This window comes from Solanum lycopersicum, chromosome 7, assembly GCF_036512215.1.
Source record: "Solanum lycopersicum chromosome 7, SLM_r2.1".
NCBI classification, from domain to species: Eukaryota; Viridiplantae; Streptophyta; class Magnoliopsida; order Solanales; family Solanaceae; genus Solanum; species Solanum lycopersicum.
Genome location: NC_090806.1, coordinates 4,434,638 through 4,460,123, shown reverse-complemented (window position 1 = coordinate 4,460,123; position 25,486 = coordinate 4,434,638). Strand labels below are relative to the sequence as shown.

The window sequence follows — 25,486 nt, the reverse complement described above, 5'->3', positions numbered from 1 at the left end:
ATTGTCATGTTTCTATTTTTATAACTACTCAATTTGAAGTTAATTAGACTAGATCAACTTTAACATCTTATATTTAAAAATTATATCCATAAATATCATGAATTGCAATTTTTTTCATGTTAATTTGATGATTTTATAAAAAATATTAATAAAAAGTCATATAACACTCTGATGCTTCTCGAGAATTAAAACAGGACAACTAATATGAAACGGAGGGAGAGTACCTTACCATTATCCAAGTTTGACTTTTAAATTTATAAAGCAAAAATTCTCAACTACTCCAATAGGTATTTACCTTTGGCTTCTTCCCTATTTATTCAACAAAAACACATCACTAATCTAAACTACTACAAGATACAAATTAAATTAAACACAAGGGGTGACCAAATCCATTGAGAACATATAAAAAAAGTTAGATTGATATGGAAATTATTTTGGCTACAAAATTTGGTTCATCATGTTCCAAATTATTATTGTTAGTGTGTTTGTTGTTTGGTTGTGTTGTTGATGTTTCTTTAGGAAGAACATATATAGTTGGTGATAATCTTGGTTGGCAAACTCCTCCTAATGGTGTTGTTACTTATTCCAATTGGGCTAATCAACATACTTTTGTTGTTGGGGATATTTTAGGTGAGTATATATTACTTTCTGCGATTCATTTTACTTGTCATGTTTTTTTTCAATATATTTTTTTTAAAAGTATTTACTAAAAGGATAATTGGACTAAATTATTTGTACTTATTTATTAATTTTAGTTTAATACTAATTTCTTAAATCATATTAATCTCTTTCCATATGTATGTACAAGTGAAAATAAATAATTAATTATATCCTAATTTTTAAAAATAGCTCAAAAATTCTCTTTATTTTTAAAAATTACTTCATGTCGTCTTTTTTTTTTTTAAAAAAAAAAACATAAAATAAAATTACAAACATGATATTTTAAGAAAAAGGAAAAGAAAACAATAGAAAATTAGTGTTATTGCTTTTTTTCAGATATAACTATAACAACCTTTTAATTTCTTTACAAAAATCATCATAAAATCTTATCGAACATAATACTTTTTAAATATAATTATAATAAATATATCTCAACCTCCTATACAAATATCACAAGATTTCAGAAAATAAAATTTCAATAGAGTTTAATCTCATCACCAACGTTCGATCCATGAATCCAAGTCAAACAAGTTCATAGTCATCGTTTGGCATCATCTTAATATGATGTTTTGGTATTAAATTTGAAAAGTATCTGACACTATAATTAATTTTTAATTAAGCTTCATTTCACACAATTAAAATCAGATTATTGCAATTAAAAATTTTCTTATCACTTTCCTATTACAACTTGAGTTAATGAATCTCACACACAAGCAAGTTATTTAGATCTAATCACAAGTAATTTTTTTAAAAATGTATTTATATTTAACAATGAATTATCAGTTATAATGAATCAAACTACACTAATGATTAATTATGTTTGACACATATCACACACACGCAAGCAAAAAATTCTAATTAATAGTTTTTGTTTTTACTTTTTATCCTTAGTGGACATTTTATTAATTAAGGGTTCAAATACGTCATCAAACTATTAAAATAACTTATTTACACCATTTGTTAAAAAAATTGACTCGTTTATGTCACTGTCATTCGTGACACATTTCGAGCCAATTTTTTCTATTATTAATAATATTAAAATCTAAAAAGAATAAGTACTTACTTTCTCTGATCTATTTTTTTAACCCCTGACATCCACGTAGATCCGTCCCTATATGTGAGCCACTTCTTTAATAAGGAATATATCGATTCTAAATCATAAAGTCGAAGGTATATTTATCCTTTTTTTTCCGTTATATTAATTGTTTGACTTTGTGATTTTTTTTTTATTACTTATGTCATTTTTTAATATGTACACTTCTAAAATTTTATGCAGAGTTCAATTTCAATAGTGGAGTACACACAGCAACTAGGGTAAATAAAAATGCATTTGATAGTTGCAATGCTGCAAATCCAATAGATAATGAAACAAATGGTCCAGCAAAATTCACACTTAGTACTACTGGAGATTATTATTTCATTTGTACTATCCATTGCAACCAAGGCCAAAAATTAACGGTCAACGTCACGTTGACCGGATCCCCGTCCGGGAGCCCTACTCCCGGTTCATCTCCGACATCACCCGGTGGTGAGACATCGTCTCCTCCGTCTCCATCGGGATCCGCGTCGACTAGGGTTGTTGCTTCATGTGTCATGTTAGTGCCCATTGTATTAGCACTAACACTTTTGGCTTAGTGTTTTGATATTGGAAATGACTTTTTTTTTTTTTTTTTAAGTATGTTTGAAGTTAGTTTTATAAATAAACAGTTATGTGCCTGGATTGAAGTGTTGAATCTGATAATAAACGATTGATGTGTTTGATGAACATATATTTATACAGTTATACCACTATTATCAACATTTCACATCGGTTCACTTTTCAAAAAAAAAATATTGGTTTTAAACCTCTTCTTATATCCACTATCGTCCACTTCTTACACCTTATTTTTTATAATAATTAATTTAACAATAAAGCTTGACAAAACAAACTATTAACCGGTCATAAAATCTAACAACATGGAGCGTATATATATAATTATTTTTTTGGATTGTCAATAATGATGTTCACTATATAACAAAAATGATCATCAACGGCAATTAAGAAGTATTTTTAGCGGCAATTGATACTCTTTGTATATGTCCCTAAAGCCTTCAGCAACATTGGTTGTAATAACACTTAATTAGTGTCGGTGAAGACTTTAGCACTCTTTATTAGTATCAATATTTAAAGCCGTTAAAAATTATTTTTATTATAGTGGTTCTTGTAATAAAAAAAAATAAAATAAAAATCGAAACATCTATTTTGGACTAACTTTGTCCGATTGGGTGGGTTGTTGATATTATTATAATTATATTTTAGAAAGAAAAAGAATATGCTGTTATTTAAATACAATAAATTCAGCTTTATTAGTAAAAAGGATACAACGATACAAAAAAAATAAAACAGAAAAAAGAATCATTACAAAAACTATAAAATTAAATACTATAGTATTACTCTCTAATTCAACAACCTAACTAAGGCAAATGACAAGAAAGTGAGTGGCAAAGTTGCAAGAACCAAAGATGGAGCTGAGGCACTTGGTGCTGGTGGTGAATTGACCGGCGAATCGCTCGATGGCACGGTGGGGCTGGATGGTGTAGCCGCGGTGGAAGGCGTGGGGGCGGTCACGTCCGAACCGGTGACATTGATGGCTAGTTTTTGACCTAATGAACAATGTCTAGGGAATGTACACATATAGTAATGTTCACCAGAATTTGTGAGTCTAATTCTGGCTGGACCATTGCTAATTGTGTTTATTGGAGAAGTTGTGTTACATGAGTCATAAGATGCCTTGCTAACCATTGCAACATTATGTGTCCCATTCACAAAATTGAAAACTACATTTCAAAAAAAATAAATAGAATTATAAATCGAGCAATCATGTATCACGATGAGTCAATTTCTATCATAATTGATAACCTGATAAAAACCGTAAACCAAAATAATAGAGTTGAGTTTTAGTACTTACCAAGAGTATCTCCAACTTTGAATGATTTGTTATTAGCCCATCTTTGATAAGAATTTGGGCCACTAGTAGGAACACTCCAGCCCAAGTTATCTCCAATAATATAAGTTTGGGCTACACTAGCCGGTGAAGGTGCCGTTGCCGGAGCGACCGACACGGATGGGGCTGGAGCCATCACCGGGGTGGCGGTGGGTGGAGTGGCGGGGGATGGCTGAGGAGCGGGAGAGGCGGAGCCGGAGACGTTGATAGCCAATTTCTGGCCCAATGTACAATGGCTTGGAAAAGTACAAAGATAGTAATGTGATCCAATAGAGCTCAATGTAATATTTGTTGGGCCATTTGTTGAAATTGAAATTGGGCTTGAAGTATTGCATGAATCAAAAGCCCCTTTTGATACTTCAGCCACACTATGTGATCCACTTCTAAAGTTAAATACTACATTAAAAAAAATTGTTACATTAAAAAAACCGCAAAAATTATTGATTTTTATTTTTTAATATATATATTTATTCTAAATTTACCGACTCTAGATCGCAAATTTGGCATGATTGTTAGGTGGTATGGACTAGTATTATTTAACTATATACATAAAAGTTGAATGGAATGTAGTGTGTCTAAATATATATATATATATATATATATATATATATATATATATATATATATATATATATATATATATATATATATATATATATATATATGTGTGTGTGTGTGTGTGTGTGTGTGTCATAAATTACATATAAAATAATAAATGCTACTATTAATTAAATAAAAAAATACAAGTGGGAAGGAATCTAGGTGATAATAAAAAAGCAAAAGGTGTTATAACTTTTTAAGATGGGAGAATTTGTAATGTTGAATATAAATCAGGGTAAGATGACCAATTAAAATATAGTAACTAACATGATATCATATATTAAAATTCATTTAATAATATTTTCTCTGTTCTAATTTATATGACTCATTTTCTTTTTTGTCTGTTCTAAAAAGAATAACATCTTTTAATATTTAGTATAAAATGATTTATAGTTATACAATTTAGAAGTGCTTTTATTTTTTAAATTCAGTGTCAAGTCAAACTACATCAGATAAATTGAGAGAAACTAAGTAGAATACGAACCTAGAATGTCACCAACGACAAAGGTTTTCCCGGCGGCCCATGTGGAATAAGAGGCGGCGCTACCATTAGGAATGGTCCAAGCCAAAGTATCACCAACAACATGAGTTTGTTGTGCCATTGTAACATGTTGTAATAAAGCAAATAAAATTGCACCAAAAACAACAAAAATAGTCAATTTTCTTGCCATTTTGCACTATATGTGTTCTTTAAGATCAATTCACCCCTATCTTTTATTTTTTATTTGTGTTTCTCTCTTTGATAGAGTAGAAAAAGAGTTGAGTTGTGTTGATGTATTGTGGTGGCAATGAAGTTTCTATTTTATAGAGGCACAAGAAATTCTTTTCCCTTTTCCTTTTTTTTTTTTTTTTTGATTTGGTAAGGGGGTGACTTGTTCAAACTTAGGATAAAATTGATTAAATGAGGAGAACAATAATATACTAAAGTAAATTAATTAATGTTGCTGATGAAAAATGTTTAAGTTTGAATCAGTGTTTTCAAAAACATTTTGTGGGGCGAGTTTTGAGACGGAGCATATCAAAAACGTTTTAAGGCACAAATTGAAGACATAGATTCACAGAGCATAAAAACTATAATTTAGGGCCTAAGCTCCAAGCGTAAAAACGTACTCTCTCAGAGTTAATTTTTGGTTTTTTGAACCTTGTTTGCTTTAAATTATAATTTTTATTATTGGCGTATTCATATTTCTCAAATAGGAATTGTAATATTTTTTTTCTTTATTATTGGTTATTAATACCTTTCTCATATTAAAATTATAATATTTTTTTTCTATATATTACAAGTTATTTACTGAAATTTATCAGTAAAATAATTGAAAGTTTTACTTTAAATTATTTTTTAGTAAAGAAATTATAAAATTGAATATACACAAGTCTGCGCCTGTAGATCCATATATAAGACTAAAATTTACGCTTTGTGTCTCAAAATTTACGTCTTGTCCATACTGCATAAAACGTCTCACTTCACGCAACACCTTTTTAAAACATTGGTTAAAACTCATATGTGCTAGGTGCAAGAGAATGGTTGTTAGCTAGTGAAGTTGCTGATATATAATAGAGCAACTTCATTAGGCACTATATGCAAGTAAACTTCTATAACTTAAAACATTATCTCAAGTGACATTTAATTAATTTGGAGCCACCCATTCTCTCACACTTGTTATAACACAAATTTAAAAATTGCTTTTTTTTTAAAAAAAAAATATGTTTTCACGAAGAATAAGTGAATCTCTTATTTATTTTTTAGTGTTCAATAAGTAAGCAGAGAAATATTATCTCAAGAGCATTTATATGTTATCTAGTAAAACACTATGCAGACAAATAGAAATGAGGAGTGGAGGTTCGTGAGTGGTTGGGGATGAGATGGTTAAGGGGTGAGGGTTGGGTGAGTGAAGAGGAGACCATTCGTTTTCGTTTTCCCTATTACTGTTAAGAAAGTTATTTTTCTCATTTTTAAGCAGCTTGTTTTACTAGAGAAATATTTTCCAAATATTTCGATCAAACAAACAAACGAAAATTAAAAAAATATTTTCTAAAAAAAATAAATACTTTTCTTTCGTACCAAGCACACCCTATAAAGGTACAACTACTCCAACTTCCCTAAGTATGGTGCATTCTTTGAACTCAACAAACATGAAAACGTTAATTGAATATGTTATTTTCGAACTCTTTATCTCTCAATTTATCTATCGTAATTCTCAAAATACGAAATAAAACACTTTAATTAAAGGTGGGAGATACCTAATTAGCCCACCGGCCATACCTTTTGAAGGCATGACATATGTGATGTTGTTTGTGTATTTGGTATATCTGAACATGCAAGTTTAACAAGCATTATTAGAATTTGGAAGTGTGCGCGTATCTGTTATTTCTCATCAGTACAAGTAATCAAGTAATTTAATTTATTAAAATTTTAGATAAATAAAAAGATATTTAATAATTTTATTTTAATTGGAATTTAGTTTTTAGAAATTTGATGATTTTTAACCTATTTTTAATACCATTAAATAATACACTTGATGTTGATTGCCGATGCAGGTCTTTTTTATCTCTCTCTCAATCTCCAGTTTTGCATAGGCCAAAAACATAGAGTCCGAAGTCCAAAGGGTATAAAATATTAACAAAAATTTCAAAACGGTATATAAATTTTATATTATTCAAAACGACAAAATCGCTGGAACGACAGCGATTTCCTCCGTCGGGAAAAGCAAAATCGCTGCGTAGCAAAAAGTGATTTATTTTTTTTTGAAAATTGCTGCCTAAGCAGCGATTTTCATTTTCTTTTTTTAAAAAAATGAAAATCTAGGTAGCGAATGCGGCAGAAGAAATCGTTGTTGTTCCAGCGATTTTGCCATTTTGATTAGTATAAAATTTTACATATCGTCTTAAAATTTTTATTAATATTTTATACACTTTAGACTCCGAACTCCAAAAGACATGTATATCCGATGTTTTTACTCTTCTCGCTCTCAGATGTAAAATTTCACAAACTTAATTAGAATGAAAAATAAAATTGTTTACCGTTTGAATAACCTCTTCTTATCTATAGATTATTCGATACGTTTAATTGACACGACCCTCAAAAAATACAAAACAATAGGAAAAATCCAAATTTTTTTTATAAAAAAATAATGAGTATAGTCAATAATTGGTGCAAAAAAAGTCCAAAAGGGGGTGGGTGAAGTTGTAGGGCGTAACGCGGCAGCCCAAAAAGGGCTAATGGTTCATTTAATTTTCTAGAACACACGCCCATTTCACATCTAATAGGTCAACTTCATGACCAAAAATAATTTTTAAATTATTCACCTATATGTTTCATATTTGTTATACTCTAATTGGTTAATAGTTAGTCAAAGTCACATATTAATACTGTGATTTGCAAGAAATTGAAATTGTAATCTAGTGTTTTAACAATTCACACCAACAATTCTTTCATAATTCAAATACTCGATTGTTTTTTGTCATGTTTTTGCTTTGCGACAGTCAATTTTTTTGTAATTTTAAAATATAATTTACTACCAAATTGACATCTATGTACACTTCAGTATCCTCTTCAGACAGTACTTTGTGAGATTTTCCCGAGTATGTTATGTTGTTGACATGAATTTTTTTTAAAAAAACTTGTACTACTTATTGAATATTCAAATTTTTAATGTAATATATTGAGTTGATCTAATTTAATATGACAACTAATTTGGATTGAAATAGATTTTTGTGAAAATATTAACTGAACTGAATCAAACATACTTATAGTTAGTGTTTGATCATAAATTTTTATATATTACAGTTAAATCAGAAATAGGTGGTACTTGAATTAAAGTTTCAAACATGTGTATGCTCATGGCTTTTAGAAAACATATTTTTTTTTCTTAAAGTAAAATAAAATTAAAAAAACTAAATTCCAATCCCAATCAATTTCAAAATTCAACTTAGTATAACTCGGTTTACTATATAGTATATTATTATCCTCATCATTTAATCAATTTAATCCTAAGTTTGAACAAGTCACCCTTACCCCATCAAAAAAAGGAAAAAGAAAAAGAAAAATAGAACTCTTTATTGTTTCTCTATAAATAGAAACTTCATTGCCAACACAATACATCAACTCTTTTTCTACTCTATCAAAGAGAGAAAAACACACAAAAAAATATAGGGGTGACCTTGATCTTGAAGAACATATAGTGCAAAATGGCTAGAAAGTTGAGTTCTTTAGTTGTTTTTGGCTCAATTTTATTTGCTTTATTACAACATGTTGCTATGGCACAACAAACTCATGTTGTTGGTGATACTTTGGGTTGGACCGTTCCTAATGGTGGCGCCGCCTCTTATTCCACATGGGCCGCCGGGAAATCCTTTGTCGTTGGTGACATTCTAGGTTCGTATTCTACTCTGTTTCTCTCAATTTATCTGTAGTTTGACTTGACACTGAATTTAAGAAATAAAGGCACTTCTATTCCACATGGGCCACCAGGAAATCCTTTGTCATCGGTGATATTCTTGGTTAGTATATATAAACATCGACAATATAGAGATTATATATATTACTTCTTCTATCTCGATTTAATCTGTTGTAATTTGATTTGTTAAAGAGTTTTAAGAAAAGGAAAAAAAAACTTTTGGAACTTGTCTAAAATAATTTGCAAATGTTTTTGTAGCTAAAATAGACGTTTTAAAATTAAATTGTTGGTAAATATAAAAATGCATCGTTCTTTCTTGAAGAAACTAAAAAAAAAGTGAATTATAAATTGAGATCAAAGCGTACTAAATAGTGAATTTTAATTTGTGATATCATGTAAGTCACTAGATTCACGGGATACTTGAATCTATTACGAATTTAACTTATATACATCATCAATGAAAAAAATATAATCTTATTATTAGGTCATTTTTACCCTAATTCATGTTCAAGAATTTTTTTTTTTACATCTTATAAAAAGACCTATTAAATGATCTGATTGTGTAGATACTTTTGCCATCACTTTTAAAATTTAAACTAAACTAAATTTCCACTTTGTATTACTTTTTGTTAATTATGTTTAGTTTACTCTAATAAAGTGTTAATGGTAATGGGTGATAACACCTTTTTCTTTTTTTTATTATCACCTAGATCCCTTCCCACTTGTATTGTTTTTATTCAATTAATAGTAGCATATATTATGTTATATTATATGTAGTGCCAAATACTTACAAAGTTATGACAGCTATATATATTTTTTAGACACACTACATTCCATTCAACTTTTATGTATATAGTTAAATAATACTAGTCCATACCACCTAACAATCATGCCAAATTCGCGATCTAGAGTCGGTGAATTTAGAATAAATATATATATTAAAAAATAAAAATCAATATTTTTTGCGGTTTTTTTAATGTAACAATTTTTTTAATGTAGTATTTAACTTTAGAAGTGGATCACATAGTGTGGCTGAAGTATCAAAAGGAGCTTTTGATTCATGCAATACTTCAAGCCCAATTTCAATTTCAACAAATGGCCCAACAAATATTACATTGAGCTCTATTGGATCACATTACTATCTTTGTACTTTTCCAAGCCATTGTACATTGGGCCAGAAATTGGCTATCAACGTCTCCGGCTCCGCCTCTCCCGCTCCTCAGCCAGCCCCCGCCACTCCACCCACCGCCACCCCGGTGATGGCTCCAGCCCCATCCGTGTCGGTCGCTCCGGCAACGGCACCTTCACCGGCTAGTGTAGCCCAAACTTATATTGTTGGAGATAATTTGGGCTGGAGTGTTCCTACTAGTGGCCCAAATTCTTATCAAAGATGGGCTAATAACAAATCATTCAAAGTTGGAGATACTCTTGGTAAGTACTAAAACTCGAACTCTATTATTTTCGTTTACGATTTTTATCAGGTTATCAATTATGATAGAAATCGACTCATCGTGATACATGATTGCTCGATTTATAATTCTATTTATTTTTTTTTGAAATGTAGTTTTCAATTTTGTGAATGGGACACATAATGTTGCAATGGTTAGCAAGGCATCTTATGACTCATGTAACACAACTTCTCCAATAAACACAATTAGCAATGGTCCAGCCAGAATTAGACTCACAAATTCTGGTGAACATTACTATATGTGTACATTCCCTAGACATTGTTCATTAGGTCAAAAACTAGCCATCAATGTCACCGGTTCGGACGTGACCGCCCCCACGCCTTCCACCGCGGCTACACCATCCAGCCCCACCGTGCCATCGAGCGATTCGCCGGTCAATTCACCACCAGCACCAAGTGCCTCAGCTCCTTCTTTGGTTCTTGCAACTTTGCCACTCACTTTCTTGTCATTTGCCTTAGTTAGGTTGTTGAATTAGAGAGTAATACTATAATGTTTGATTTTAAGACTTATGTACCAATAAAGTTGATTTTTTTTTATTTTTTTTTGTGAAGTCTAGCTCGATATTTTATTTTATTTTTGGTGTTGATTTTTGTTGTAATCATGATATTTTTCAAATTTTTCAATATTCTTCTAGCCTTGTTTATTTGAAATTTTGTGACAAAACATCAAATTTTGTTTTACTAGTGTGTATTTGTCATGCATGACTACTTTCGTATGTCATCAGAATTATTTTAATAGGGAAAAGTTTGAAATTGGCTATGAATAACTTTTGTCCATAAAAGATAAAAAAAATTTAAATTCATAATTTCTTATAACTACGGATTACTGATGAAATTAATACAAATAAATTTATATTAGTCTGTAGTATGAACTATGTAACGATGGATTAGTGTTTTAGCAATAAATTTCTTAACGTAATTCTTCTTCTTTTTTATTGTTGTTGTATCATGTACGAAGAATTCTTTTCCATCGATTGAACTAGGCATAATACATAAATTTGCTTTTTAACTTGACTTTAACTAATATTTATGTCTTCCAATTTTATGAATAAGTAGACACATGTGGCCTACGTAGCATAATACACGTGTGATGCCATATAAAACACAAAATTTCCATGTAGGACGAATGTATCTATTTGTTCGATCCAAGTTTAAGTATTTACCTGTGCACACCGAAAGTTCATAGTTGTCCACTGAAACCAAGTTAGGGGTCATGTTTATGTATTATGTCATTGAACTATTAAGTATCTTGACGTGTCATTCTTACATATTTTTTATTTCTAAAGTGAAAATTCATTTTAAATATTTTGAATTGTCAATTATTCTGACTTGTAATATTTTTTTATGTAGTTTACAAATATACAAATTTCATTTAAAGTTTTTTAAGATTTGATATGCAAATATTCGATTAAATTTAAATCATTTGACTTTAAAAAATAAAACATGCCATGTAAATTGAGACAAAAATAATAATATTTTCTAGAATCAAGTTTGACTATTTTTTCCATCTTTAAGTGGATTAACTAAATTTAATATTTTAACATTTATATTTAAAAAACATATAATAATAATAATAATAATAATAATATAAGTTGCAATTCTTTTGTATTAATATGTAATTTAAGGTTGAGATTTTGGGACCTTAAATTTGCAAACTAAACTAGTCGTGATTAGCTCAATTATTTGCAGGTAGGTAAACAAATATTTTTTTCGGTTTATTTAATTCTCAATGTCATAGTTTGTTACATGTCTATTTCTTTTTGTCTATGGAATATTTTTTAAAAAAAATAAAATAAAAGAATCTACAATTATTCAAACATAATTTCTTTCAAGACTTACTGTTTAAATCTTTCAAAAATAAAATCCAGAAGGATAATCAATTCTAGGGGTGTGTATTCGGTAATTCAATTCGGTTTCAATTTTTTTTTTTCGATTTTCTATTCTTGTACAACGTGAACGGACCATCGAACCAAAATAATTCGGTTCGATTCGGTTTTTATTATTTCGGTTCGGTTTATATTATTTTGGTTCGGTTTTGTTATTTCGATTTTTTTAATGAGCCTGCTTAGTTGGGCTTTTTAAAATTTAAAAATTTACAAATTTTTTTGTTTGATTTTTCAGCTTAATGGACTAAACATAGTTACTTCAAAAAGTGTCTTTTACTTTTAAATTTTTTATTTTAAATTATAATATTTATTATTTAACATTAATAATTAATATAATATAAATATATATTATAATATAATATATTTCGATAAATCGAAATACCGAATAACACAAAATTATATACCGAAAACCAAATCGAAATACCAAAAAATATAAAAACATATACCGGATACCGAACCGAAAACCAAAAAAACAAAACCGAAATATCAAAAAAATTCAGTGCGATACGGTATTTTGATTTTCCAGTGTTTATGCCCGGCCCTAATCAATTCTTTTTAATTAATTTAGAATATATGTGACACTTACTATTTAACTTTGACTTATATTACCCTCCATTAATTGATAATTGTATATTAGACTTATTATTTAACGAGTTAACTAATATTTCTTTTAATTATTACAATATTGCTTTATGTGTTTTACTTCTTCCATATAAGTTACGGGTTATTATATTGAAGTAAAATTTATCTTTACGTATCTAAAGAATAGCAATTTTGTGTTGCCTGATAATTAAAAAATGAAAAATCACTAGGGGACAAACATTTAATATGAAGGTATTAATTTTTTTAGACTAATTAAAGTATAAAAAGGTCTTTGTTGGGTAATTAAATAAAATTAAATTACCTAACACGTCAAAGAGAGGCATAATATAATAGATTAATTAGTCTTAAATTATTAATCAGGAAAAAATCATGTCATTAGGTCAAGGTCAATGATCATAATCTTGTGATTATGGTTTGGTGTAGGTTGTGGTCAAGATACTTGTTCCAATTAATTAAAGAATAGACCAATTCCTTAATTCTAATCTTATATTCACTAATTTTTATTTTTTTAATTAAAAAAAAAGGTTGTTAGAAATAGTAATAAAACATAAATAATTGATAATATGATATTAAGAATATTTATAGCAATATTTTTGTATATCAAAGTCTTCCCTAGAAAAAGAAAAAAAAACATTCTTAAGTGATGTGCCTAAATAAAACTCCGATTAAAGTTATAATATAAAATTTATTGCACTAATATCATATACTTTTGAGTTTACAACATTATATCTACTTTAAGGAAGAAATTTGTTTTGACAAGGGTATTATAATTTGATAAATGACTATGTAAAAAATATAATGTATATGTAAATATTTTTTTTATCTTAAAAACTAGAGAGTTATTTTCGATAGACATCACAGACAAAAAGTTGATAGCTATTGTGTATCATCAAGCATGTACTACTCTAAAAATGTAAAATAAATGTTGGGTCCGTGCTCAGCATGAGCTATGCCCCTGTAGTATATATATATATTTGTGAGTAGACTTTTCATATACACTTCATATTCATTTTTCAAATAATATATATACAGACTATAGACATATTTATCTGTACATGTAGACTTTAGATACACGTATTATGTACATTTTTATCGAAACAAAATTGTACTATATAACCATATATCAACGTTAATATATACTAAATTTTTAGGGCTATATCGTAGGGAAATTATGTATAATAGCAAATTATTAATTCAAATTAAATGTTATAACCACAGTTTGATTTAATTTTAATCCGTAGAAAACTGTTGACATTTGCCTCTCCCCTGAAATTCCCGATCGTCATTCTCCCTTGGCCAGTCTCTCCCTTGCCTCTCTCACTTTATACAAACTCAAATGTATAACTGTATTTCAGTTTTGTATAAAGTGAGAGAAAATTGTATATACACCGGGAAATACATATATCTTCGTCCTATACACTTATAATTATACAATACAAATCTTTCCCTTCCCATTTCTCTTTTTTCTTTCTCTCTTTCTCTCTTTATACAAACACAAATTATACAAAATGCAATGTATAATTTGTGTTTGTATAAAGCGAGAGAGAGATCTGATATACAAACGTTTTGTTTCGATTCAATTGTATACAGGTTCAGAATTTATGTAGATATACAAACATATAAAATAGAATTGAGAGGATATACAAATATATAAAATAGAATTGCGAGTTGCCAGAGATTTATACAAACAAGAGGCTGCATTTGATGCCCCTAGCGATTTATATAATCTGATGTTCCAAATCAAACGTTTGCTATGAAATACAATTATACAAACTATATAGCTTTAACATATAAATATCATTTTTATGTTTGCTAAATGTAAAAGTTATTCTATCCTATCTATAAAATGGGCCTAAAGTATATTTTTGATCCACTAGTCCAAAGCTAGGTTGTTAATATTTTAGAAAGTGATACCATATCATTTTCCCATATATCATATACAAGATATACACAAGTATACCCAAAAGTGTCTTAGACCGCAAATTATTTCAAAAACCTTTTTATTCATTTTAATTTGTTTTTTGTCAAGTCACATAGTGTTACATAAATTGATACGAATGAAGTACTTCATCCATTCATGTTTATTTGTCGTGTTGCCCTTTTCGAAAGTTTATTTGACTAATTTTTAAAGTTAAATTAGATTACATTTATTTTAATATTTTAAACAAAAAATTAAGATATTTAAAAACAATGTGAAAAACACTATATATTGAAATTTTTTGTGTATCAATATTATGAATTAAAATACATCGTAAAATATTAGCCAATGTTTTTATAATTTAACTCTAAAAAGGACACTATGACAATTAAAAGTTGACGGAAATTAGGGGTGTACATGACCGGGTTGGTTCAGATTTTTCAAATATCAAACCAAACCATTTGTCGGGTTTTTGAATTTATAAACCAAACCAAACCAATAAAATTCGGGTTTTTTCAACTTCGAGTTTTTTTGGGTTTCTTTGAATTTTTTGGATTTTCGGGTTTTTTCGATAAAGTATTCATACAAACATATAATGTACTTGTACTTCAAATATTTCTTTAGTCCTACCAAAATGGAACTATCTAAGTTATTTCTCAAGAAAATAACAAAAAATATATGATATAATTAATGACACTAAAATATCCAAATAATAATAATAATAATAATAATAATAATAATAATAATAATAATAAAATCGCGTAAAAACAAATATTGCAAATTAATAAGACATAATGAAATTGATCATAATTTAAAGTATTAAATCATGTTAAAATAAGTTTAGTAAGTATTAGTTACATGACTAAATATTAAAAGAAAGTAAAATTAGATCATGTATTTTAATTATCTAAATCCATTTAAAATTAAAAACCAAATATTTAATAGAGTCATTCTTAGTGTTGAATTGATTTTCTTTTGCATTAATATTAATTTAATTTTTATTTAAATTTTATTATAATTACCAACATGTATAACTATAATCTTATTAGATTATTAAGAATTCTAACTTCCAAACATGAAATAATTATATTAAAAGATAAAAACTATTAAAAAGTATAAGAGATGTTTAAAAATTATATCAAAATAAGTATTTTTACATATAAAATAAAATTTTAAAATTATATATATAATGTCGGGTTGGTTTGGTCTCGGGTTGGTTTTTCTTAGTTGAAACCAACCCAACCCAAATATAGTCGAGTTTTTTTTCCAACACCAAATTAAGTCAAACCAAAGCCACTAGTTGAAATTTTTTTCGATTTGACTCGATTTGCGGTTTGATTCGATTTTCGGTTCGATTTTGTACACCCCTAACGAAAATAATGTATTAATAAAAGAAACGTATTTTATTTTGCACTATCTACACATAGGGTGCCATTTCCTAGCTAACTAGAGCTCACGCTATTCCTTAATTAGTAAATAGATATTGGCCATACCTAATAATTAAATTAATGTCAATCAATAATCAACTTTTCAATATGAGTAATTAGTGTTAATTAGCATCTAATTTCAATAATCCTAAGGATTAGGAATTTCCTAAATTTCCACTTTGCTATATATCTCATTTAATATACTTGATTAGACATGTAATTTTAAATGTTTTGGTTTATTATATCAAACAATCAAATATTTATAATCTATTTGGTCAAATTTTTAGAAAGGCTAAACATGTTTATTTTCTTAAACAAACTACTTATTTTAGATAATTGAGGTATTTGATTCTAAAAAAATTTGTGTTTATTTAAAGAATTTAATCTCACACACACTTGTTCAAGGTTTGGATTAATTCCTTTTAGGATAAAATGGAACATTAATTATTTTGCAATACTGAAGTACATTATTTTTGTGAAAGCTGAAGTCGAGCGAGCGACGATGACGATGGCACGAGGGAGTTTCTCTTCAATTTAAAAGTTAGAAGAAATGTTTTTATTTGAAAGCACGAAAAATATTCTCTTCACCAATGAACTTTATTTTACCTCCAACTTATTCATCTCCATTTCTCAAATTACATTACACCTTATCTTTAAAACTTAACCTATAAAGAAACTCAACACTTACGTTATTTCATGATCTTAAATCAAACGTTTATTAAAAATAACTTAGTTTTTCTTGCTTTTTTACTGTAACTTTTTTATTATTATTATTTAATGATAAAATAACAATATTTTTATTGTTTTGTATTTCTTGGGAGCACATACACATGAAAATTTAATTTTTTTTATTATTGCAAACTTTGAACAAGCGACATGAGCCTAATTACCTAAATATACATTATGTACACGTTTTTATCATTAATTTAAAGCTTTGAAAACGTGATTAACATGTTAAATCTTTAAATTGCAACAATTTGTGATGAATGAAAAACTTCATTATTCCATAGGCTAATTAATGCATTATGGGAGATAATGATCTAATTATTTAGAAGTAAATTGGGAGTTCCATTTACATACTCTCCAAATTTAGGTGATCCTTTTTTTAAATAATATTTTTTAAATTTTTTTTTATATATTTCAATAATTAGTAGTAAAAATTTGATTTTAATATACTAATTTTATCTTCGATAAGATAATTTTAACTAAAGATTTTTAATTAGTTTATTTTAAATCATAAAGTTTTAAATAGTCTTTTTTTACTTAAACTTTGTGTTCAATTAAATAGCCTTACATAATTATTTATTGCGATTCTCTTTTATACAACCTTTAAGAAAATAATTAGGTATTTTTTTTTTAAAAAAAAAACCTATTTTACTTCTTGAAAAATATGTGTTATTTTACCTTTTTTACCATTTTACCCTTTTATAACAAACACACACTATACCTTCCATTTGGGCATGGTTTTTTTTTCTAAAAAAAAATTGATTATTTTTTTTATCATGAAATTTGATAAGATTTTGAAAAAAGTAACTTGGCACAAACCTTGGATGAAATTTCACTTGCACTCACAAACATTCAAAAAAAATTTAAAAGAGTAAAATACATATCCAAATAAAATTTCGAGTCTAAAACATATTTTTAACATATGCTTCAAAAATTCCTCTCATGTTTTCTTAAGTTTCTACTTACCCTATTTGGATTAGCTCTTAGCTTTTGAGTTATAAGTCAAAAATCTTGTAAACAAACGGCTTATAATCACTTTTTAATTTACACAAAACACTCAAATTTACACGATTACTCAAAAAAACAAAACACTTAAACTAAGTCAATCCAAACAGACTCGATCCTAATATTAGCCAAATCTCTAACTTCAATAATGCAATCCAAAACCAAAAAAAGGTGCAATCCAACAAGGGGGTGAATTACTATATATATCTACAAAAAGTGAAAAAAAACTTTATGTCTTGTTTGTCCAAAGAAAGTTAAAAGTACATACATTTAAGGTAATCAAGAAGCTAATTATTTAACCAAATGGTCAAACTTACCACTTCTTTTCACCAAAAAGGCAAAAATTCTTTTTTGATGTACAAACTTAACTACTTTTTTCATATTTCAGCAACAGAAGCCTCTTTTTTTTTTTTTTTTTTGGCTCTCATCAAAAAGCTTCAATTTCTCTGTTCAGCAAAAAGGACATTTAGGAATATAGACATAGCATTAAATATTTGACAAATCATCACAATTTAGGACTTGAAAGAGACATGACATTCAGGTAGCTTTAAATGATAGACTTTGTATATCATTATGAGTTATTAAGATATATGATCTAATAAAGCCATTTTAAAAGGCAACTAATCATTGATTAGAAGATGATTTAGTCAAGATGCCTAAAAGTGTATAGCAATTTGATTTTGTTTGGAAGCAGCTTCAGTATTACCATATCCCTAAAACTTTACATTACATTAAATAGACGTTAGCCATAACTCAAACCCCGAAAACTAGTTCATGAGGTGAGACACGTTCAAAGTTCTATATAAGAAATCCTTGAGGGCTAGTGACTACTATTCTCCACTTAAACTCGTAATGTGATAATAACCTTCGAGCATCACTCTTACAACTTGACTAAAGCCCTAGAGGCGTAAGACTACGCAAGAATTTACTATCAAGTTTCTACTTCGGAACTTCTTCTTCATAATCGGAGTATTTAGGCCAGTTTTGCACACCTCGACTAATTCCAAAGAGTTACTTACTACTACCTGCCACTAACTCAAGTACTGGATAACTTTGTACAATAAATGCTTGGACAGGAAATTTGAGAAATAACTTACCTTTTCTTTCCATTTTTCTATCAGTAAAATACAATTTGAGAAACATTTTTACCTTCTTTCTTCACAGAAATCAAAGAGGCTAAAACTTTGATCAGCACCAAGGCTCTTCAGGACAAACCAACATTTTTGGATGTATTTGGCAGTTCCTATGGAACAAAGCTTCCACCTTTATCATATACAGCAGCAGAGGCCTTTTCTGTAAGCAGTGCATATCCAAGGAAATAGCTACCAAAAACTTAGTTTTCCTGTTCAACAAAAATGCTTGAGAAAACAAGCAGCAACATCATTGATGGTAATTGTCACAATTCACAAGATATGCACTTATTATCTATGTTGCACAGACTCATGTTGATGGATATGCGTCGGAACCTCCAAAAGCAACAAGTGCAATAACATTTTTGAAGAGTCCGAGCAAACACAACTTATAATAGGACCTTTTGACTTGAAATGCATTCATATAGCTTCATATAAAAATTTACAAATCATCATCAGCTTAGTTCATCGAAGAAGATGCTTATAAGGCATCTAATCATGATCAACAAATGATTGAACCTACAGAAGCCGAATTCTTCAAACTGCATAACATTTTGGATCTGAAGTTTGATAAATAAGGAACGAGATATCCAAAAATTAGTACGCAGTTCATAACCTATGGTGTGTTCATAGTGGCGCAATTTAGACAACACACAACATGATATGTTTTTTAATTACTTGGCAAAAACAGCTGCTTAAAAGAAATGTTTCCCCGACTCTCTTACTAGTCAAGCTTATGCTCTTCACAAATTTTGTATATTTTTCACAGTAACGTTACTCCAAGCCTGTGAACAGGTTTTAGGGGAAAACATTCAAGGCTAGTCAAAGATGTTCAATAATAATCTGAGTCGAACTAAACTTTAACAGATCATATAAAACTAACATTAATATCACCTTTCAACTGTGGCAATCAGCCAATTCCAATTAGACTTAAGAATCAGAAATTGCATTACCAGTTTGTTAATAGAAAACACATCTGCATTATATTACTGTCAATATAACTTGAAGTGTAGTTGGAAATCATGTAATACGAGATGGATATGATTCCATTTTTGTAATGACTAAAATTGATTAATTGATGAAATGAAAAACTTGCCTGGCATCAAGCGCTCCCCAGCACTGAATATATATCAAGTGCAGGCAAAATATTGGCAATGCGGTCCAGATCTCTTTCCACAGGTGCAATGCGAATACAAGGCAAAATGAAGCACAAAAGATCGATTCTTAGAACATATAGGCAATACCTTACACAAAAGATAATGTCTGGTCTGTATGTGGAACAAACCAGGGAATGAAATTGATCAACAAACGTGAGGCCAAAATTAAGTGCACACTCAAGCGCATACGTTCACAGATACATATCACTAATATGGAGATAGTACAAAGCAGCCTCTCTAGAATAAAACATGCTACTCCTCATAGTCATAATTAACATGCCATGTTAGTTAACACTTGCAATTTCCAGGGAACAAAGAAGCAATTCAAAAGGAAATTGTGACAGCTGCTTCAATATGAGCAGATTTAATGAAAAGCAGGTTCGCAAACTACTTCAACGAGCATTCATGTTAAGGAAATGGTAGGAGGGACTATGGCACTTTTTTCTTTTCCCACGAAGATGGTTTCCGATACACATCATCATCCACCAACCTACTGTTTTGACAATTTCGGATCCAAGCCCATTCCGCTTCACTCACTATGATACTTTCGTAAAAAAGAAATTTTGAAATAAAGAGAATAAATTAGTAAAATTTGCACGACAGTAACAGTGGCAAATAAGTTCAAAGCATGATGGCCAAGTCAAATAATGGTGGATAAACAAACCCACAGTGTTTATGCCTAACCTTAGACCAGGCAATCCAAGGTCTTAGCATATACTGTTCCATGATATCACCAAACTTCATTTACATACTCAACCAACTGAGCAAATGCTTGAAGCTTATAGGGCAGTTAGTGTACCAATATACCACTTTTGAGAATATTGTATATTGAGCCATTCATCCCAGCTAATTGCTGGACTTTTTGTTAGTTTTAAATTCCTCTTTTATACATTTTTATGTGCTATTTCAACAATGAAAAGGATCATATTTAAGCAATAAGTGGACGATAAAATGCAAAGGAGGCATCCTAAACTTCTCTTTTCTCAAAATTTTATCATACAACAAAATGGACCTGTCTACAAACTACAAACCTGGCCTTTTCATTTGACCAGGAAAACGGTTCAAAGTTCGCTCATCTTGCCACAAAAATTGTCCAAGTTCCATATTGTTATGGACTGGCATCTTACGTTTCCTAAGTAGTGTTGCTGCAGTCTGGTCTTCACCCTCTAAATTCGCCCGACCTGCTTGCAACCCGGAGTGACTGTTGGCAGACTCCGCAAAAAAGAAAGGGTACTCCTTGTCTTTGCTGGTAGACACAGCCTCGAAGCCATATCTTTCCTGAAAACCATCACTTGGCCTAACGGGCATCTTATGCTTCATAAATAGTGTTTCCGTATTGAGACCATAACCCTCCAAATTTCCATGAGCTCTGTGCAATCGTGATGGCAACCCTGATGGACTATTGGCAGACTCTGCAGGAAAGAAAGTAAACTCTTTCCCTTTACTGGTTGACAAAAGCTTGAACTGGTCCCCTTCATTCGAATTGCCACTTGGCCTAAAATCACCAATGCAACTAATTTGACCCTGTTGCAACTGCAAGCCAGAGTTTGCAGAGAGTCCTAACCTTAAGGACAAATCACAATCCAATTCAGGCATCCTTCTTGTCTTGTCCCTAAAATCTGCTTGACAAGATTTTTCTTGAACATCATCTCTCCTGCTAGGAAACAAGCTTGGGAAGCAGCTGATTTTAGCAGGCTCAACAATGGATGGATATATAGGTTTACCAACAATTACATTATGCTGAGGTTCTCGGAGGACCAGCGGAGAAACTTCAGGCTGAAGATCAGTACCATAGAACAGGGGATATACTGAACCCACATCCAATGAACTACTACTTTCCGGAATAACAATGGCTTTTGCACTTGAGGAAGCACCTAGATTGTTGATGCAAGGCATTACAGGCCTGTCAAATTCTGAAGCTAATCTGGATGTATTGACATTTGTAGGTCTCAAGAACAGTGGTTGGTTTGTAGAGCGAATAGGTAACGATGAGTTAGAGTTCAGCTCATTGGCACTTCTACTAAAAACTTTAGGAGGTATACAATGAGGTTCCTGAGTTCTTGGGCTGAGGTAACTCCTTGGATTGCTGTTCCGCTGGCTCCTAGACGCTCTCTCCGGTATACATCCCAGATTAAGAGCAGCTGAGGACCAAAGTTTCATGTTAAACAAGACATAATCAGTTTGAAATCTATTTGTATCATGAGATAGCTCTTTCTGAGTAATTGAACTAAAACAAATGGAGCAGTACAAATGAGCAGCAAGGTAAAAGAAAGTTTTAAACTTTAGTACCTTCAACACAAGGAGGCAAGAGTTGTCCAATCTCTGTTGTCTCATCTCTCCTAATGATGGTATCAATGGCATCATTTACCCTATCCCAAAGTGTTTCAGGATCCATATATTCAGCCTAATATACAAAAGGGACCCAAAAAAAAAAATCTTGAAATTATTTTTCTTCCATATAATCCAAATTCAACATACCCCAAGTTAAAGAAAAAAAGCAAAATACCTCAGAATTAGCTTTGGAGTACATAATTTCCTCAGCTTTCAAGACAACAACAGGAAGCTTCTGTTGCCATTCTCTGTTCTTTTTTGTAACAACACTATGCCTTTCTCTTACAACCCTGATCAAACAGATGGTGAGCACTTTACAGATAACAAAATTCAATAAAACACAAAGTATACAAATTGCCCCCAAAAAGTACCTGAAAATTTGTTGTATGATAGAACCTCTCATGGGTTGGTGCCTATCACTATGCCAAGCTCTTCTAACACACTCATAAGGTCTGGGTCCTGGTCTAGGCATCTTCTTTCCTTTTACCCACAAATAAAAATATCAACTTAAACACTGTACTTTAAGCAAAATGCAAGATTGGTTAGACAGAGTGACAGAAATATCAAGAAAGATTGAAACTTCAAAGAGAAAAAAGCAATTCTTTTTTTCTTTACATGAGTGTTTTGGAGGGGGGGTATGAAGTGAAAATCAAGAATTAGCTCTCTCTTAGCTTTAGGTATTTGTTTAGGCTTCTCTCAACTTCTCCAACTCCCACCCCACCCCCCACCCCCCCTTCAAGTTTTCTTAACTTTTTTTGGGGGAGAAAAGGGGGGAGAGATGCTTGTTTTTGTATTTTCCTTTTTTTTTTTTTTTGTTTGGGTTTCGCTTGCAATAAGGGCCCGTTTGGATGGGCTTAATAAAAGCAGCTTTAAAAAAGTACTTATAAAAGTGCTGAAACTTATTTTTAAAATAAGCAGTTATGCGTTTGGATAAAAGTGCTGAAGTTGTTATGTCAAACGTGAAAAGGAAAAAATGGAAGAAAGAAATGTTAGGGTTATATGGGTAATTTGGAGATTGTACAAAAATATTAAGCACAAAAAGATAAAAATGTGGTCAACTTAAAACAGCTTTAGCTAAAAAAAAAAAAGCAACCCTACCCCAGCTTTTAACTTTTGGCTTAAAATAAGTTTTTTTTTAACTTAAAATAACTGTTTTGAGTATTGCCAAACAGCTAAATAAGTCAAAAACCAGCTTTTAAGTCAGTTTGACCAGCTTTTAAGCTGAGCCAAACAGGCTCTAATATGTTTAAGATTACGAGATTAAAATATATTATTTTTTTTAAACTTGTGTATCAAATCTAAATTAGATACTTAATTACTTGTCTACTTGTTTTTTTTCTTAGTTGTCTCTAATTACTGATTCATTTTAACAAATCAAGAAAGGATAAAAAAAAATACTTATTGTACCCTCGTTAATTATTTTGAAAAATGTAGAACTTTTAAAAAATCTTAAATTTTTAATTCAACTATTTTACAGTTTAATACGGCTAAATGGTAAAGGGAAAAAGGACAAATACACACCCATGAACTACCGTATATGATATGTTGATACCTCCGTCATACTTTTGGAACATTGGTGCTTCTGCCATCCAAAAACTAAAGTGTATATGCACTGCATTCCAAACAAAAGACGAAATAGGAACACGTGGAGCAATTTTATTCATCGATCCGAAGTTCGGATCAGTGGATAAGATTATGACACATGTATGTTCGTTAGTATAAAGGGCATATATACTCTAGTTTTTTTGGACAGTAGGGACACCAATGTCCCAAAAGTATGACGAAGGGTATCTGCATACCATTTATAATAATTCAAAAATATATCATTCATTTTTTCTAATGATAGATTCACTATATCAATCATTATTTTCTTTATCATAGATTTTGAATCTATTAGATTTTTTTAAAAAAATAGATATATAGATAGGGTACATATAACATGTGTTTGCATTTATACTTAGATAAGTTGGGAGATTTCAATTTTTAGTCTTAGACTTTTTTGGAGTACTTGGGGAGAAAAAAGCTTGGGTTTAGAGGGAGGGGGTGGAGTGGGGATTTGGTAATTGGTATTTTATTCTAAAATTTTATAATTGTATAATTGTTATCTCGAAAGTGAAAGAAAATAATACCATGATTATGATTTAATTAATTCTAAAATATTAATTTTAGAATTAAAAAACAATAATTAAAATACAGATAGATAAATTATTATTATTACTATATTCCATAAATCATATAATCCTTACTAATTTGAATCGATAAAATGTCTCGATATAAAAAAAATATAATATTTAAAGAGGAGAAATAGTGTTTGAAAAAAGTTGGAAACTTGAATGAACTTTTATTCATGTTATATTGTAAAATTTGAAACAAGTAGTTTTTTACTTTCAAAGTACATGGCATTTGATAACTAATTTTAGGACTTTATAACATATGATTCAAAATATTATTTCAGATACATGTAAATTGAATCGAACGCAAATATTATTTAAGAAAAAAGTAATGACTTTATTATTAGCTATGGGGAGAATGAAATATCATGTCGTGTCACCTCGAAATTACACAAAAAGAGCCCCACAAACCTCTCTACAAAATGCAAAAAAACCCCACCCTCACAACTGTCTATACAAAATGGCTCATCTTTGCTTGTAATTTTGGGACCACCATAGGGAACTAATTTAATGGGATTTTCCCTCAATTTCCTAGTCTTTCGTTCGATATTTATATTAAGATTCGAAATTATTTTAGTTTTGAATTAACGTTTGTTGAAAATGATCAAATCTGTAATAATAACAGTTGTGTAGATTATCTCTTTTTTAGATTATACTTTGTGAGATTATATCAGATATGTTATTGCTCCAAATAAGACTTGTTAAAGAGAAATCGCTTCTTTGCTTGCTTGATTTTTTTTATATTGAAGTGTCGATGAATTTAGATTTGCTCAGCATTAGGTATATCAAGTTGCGTATTAGGATATTTTACATTGAGATATCGATTAATTTGATTCTCTATTAATTTTTTTCATATTCAAAACTCAAAACCTCTTGATGAGAAATGAAGGGATCTTATATGTGATATGTCCTACCATGACCCTTGATGGTTCATACTGCTCATGTTTTTCTGGTTGGTGATTCAGTTTTTGATATTCACGTCAAGCATTTTTTACTGATTCGAATTCACTTCATATGAGGTTT

General features: G+C 29.8%; 3 protein-coding genes and 1 non-coding gene across 4 annotated transcripts; 2 read left to right on the top strand and 2 right to left on the bottom strand.

Moving 5' to 3' along the window:
• Window positions 1–214: 214 nt before the first annotated feature.
• Window positions 215–2,425, top strand: LOC101245963 (uncharacterized). Its single transcript, XR_011210535.1, has 2 exons — window positions 215–630; window positions 1,937–2,425. It is a non-coding gene; the product is annotated as an uncharacterized protein (transcript).
• Window positions 2,426–2,978: 553 nt separating this feature from the next.
• LOC104648249 (early nodulin-like protein 9) lies at window positions 2,979–5,025 on the bottom strand. Its single transcript, XM_069286674.1, has 3 exons — window positions 4,729–5,025; window positions 3,609–4,040; window positions 2,979–3,477 (listed from the first exon to the last, which is right to left on the bottom strand). The coding sequence occupies exons 1-3, from the start codon at window positions 4,913–4,915 to the stop codon at window positions 3,098–3,100; spliced, it is 999 nt and encodes a 332-aa protein (XP_069142775.1). The 5' UTR covers window positions 4,916–5,025; the 3' UTR covers window positions 2,979–3,097.
• Window positions 5,026–8,374: 3,349 nt separating this feature from the next.
• LOC543645 (dicyanin) lies at window positions 8,375–10,760 on the top strand. The gene is given in 3 exon segments (NM_001247500.1): window positions 8,375–8,619; window positions 9,641–10,072; window positions 10,206–10,760. Coding segments are annotated over 3 exon segments (999 nt in total). The 5' UTR covers window positions 8,375–8,432; the 3' UTR covers window positions 10,586–10,760.
• Window positions 10,761–20,901: 10,141 nt separating this feature from the next.
• On the bottom strand, window positions 20,902–23,106 carry LOC101245669 (uncharacterized). The gene is made up of 4 exons (XM_004242725.5): window positions 22,664–23,106; window positions 22,468–22,582; window positions 22,251–22,365; window positions 20,902–22,102 (listed from the first exon to the last, which is right to left on the bottom strand). The coding sequence occupies exons 1-4, from the start codon at window positions 22,762–22,764 to the stop codon at window positions 20,985–20,987; spliced, it is 1,449 nt and encodes a 482-aa protein (XP_004242773.2). The 5' UTR covers window positions 22,765–23,106; the 3' UTR covers window positions 20,902–20,984.
• Window positions 23,107–25,486: the final 2,380 nt, after the last annotated feature.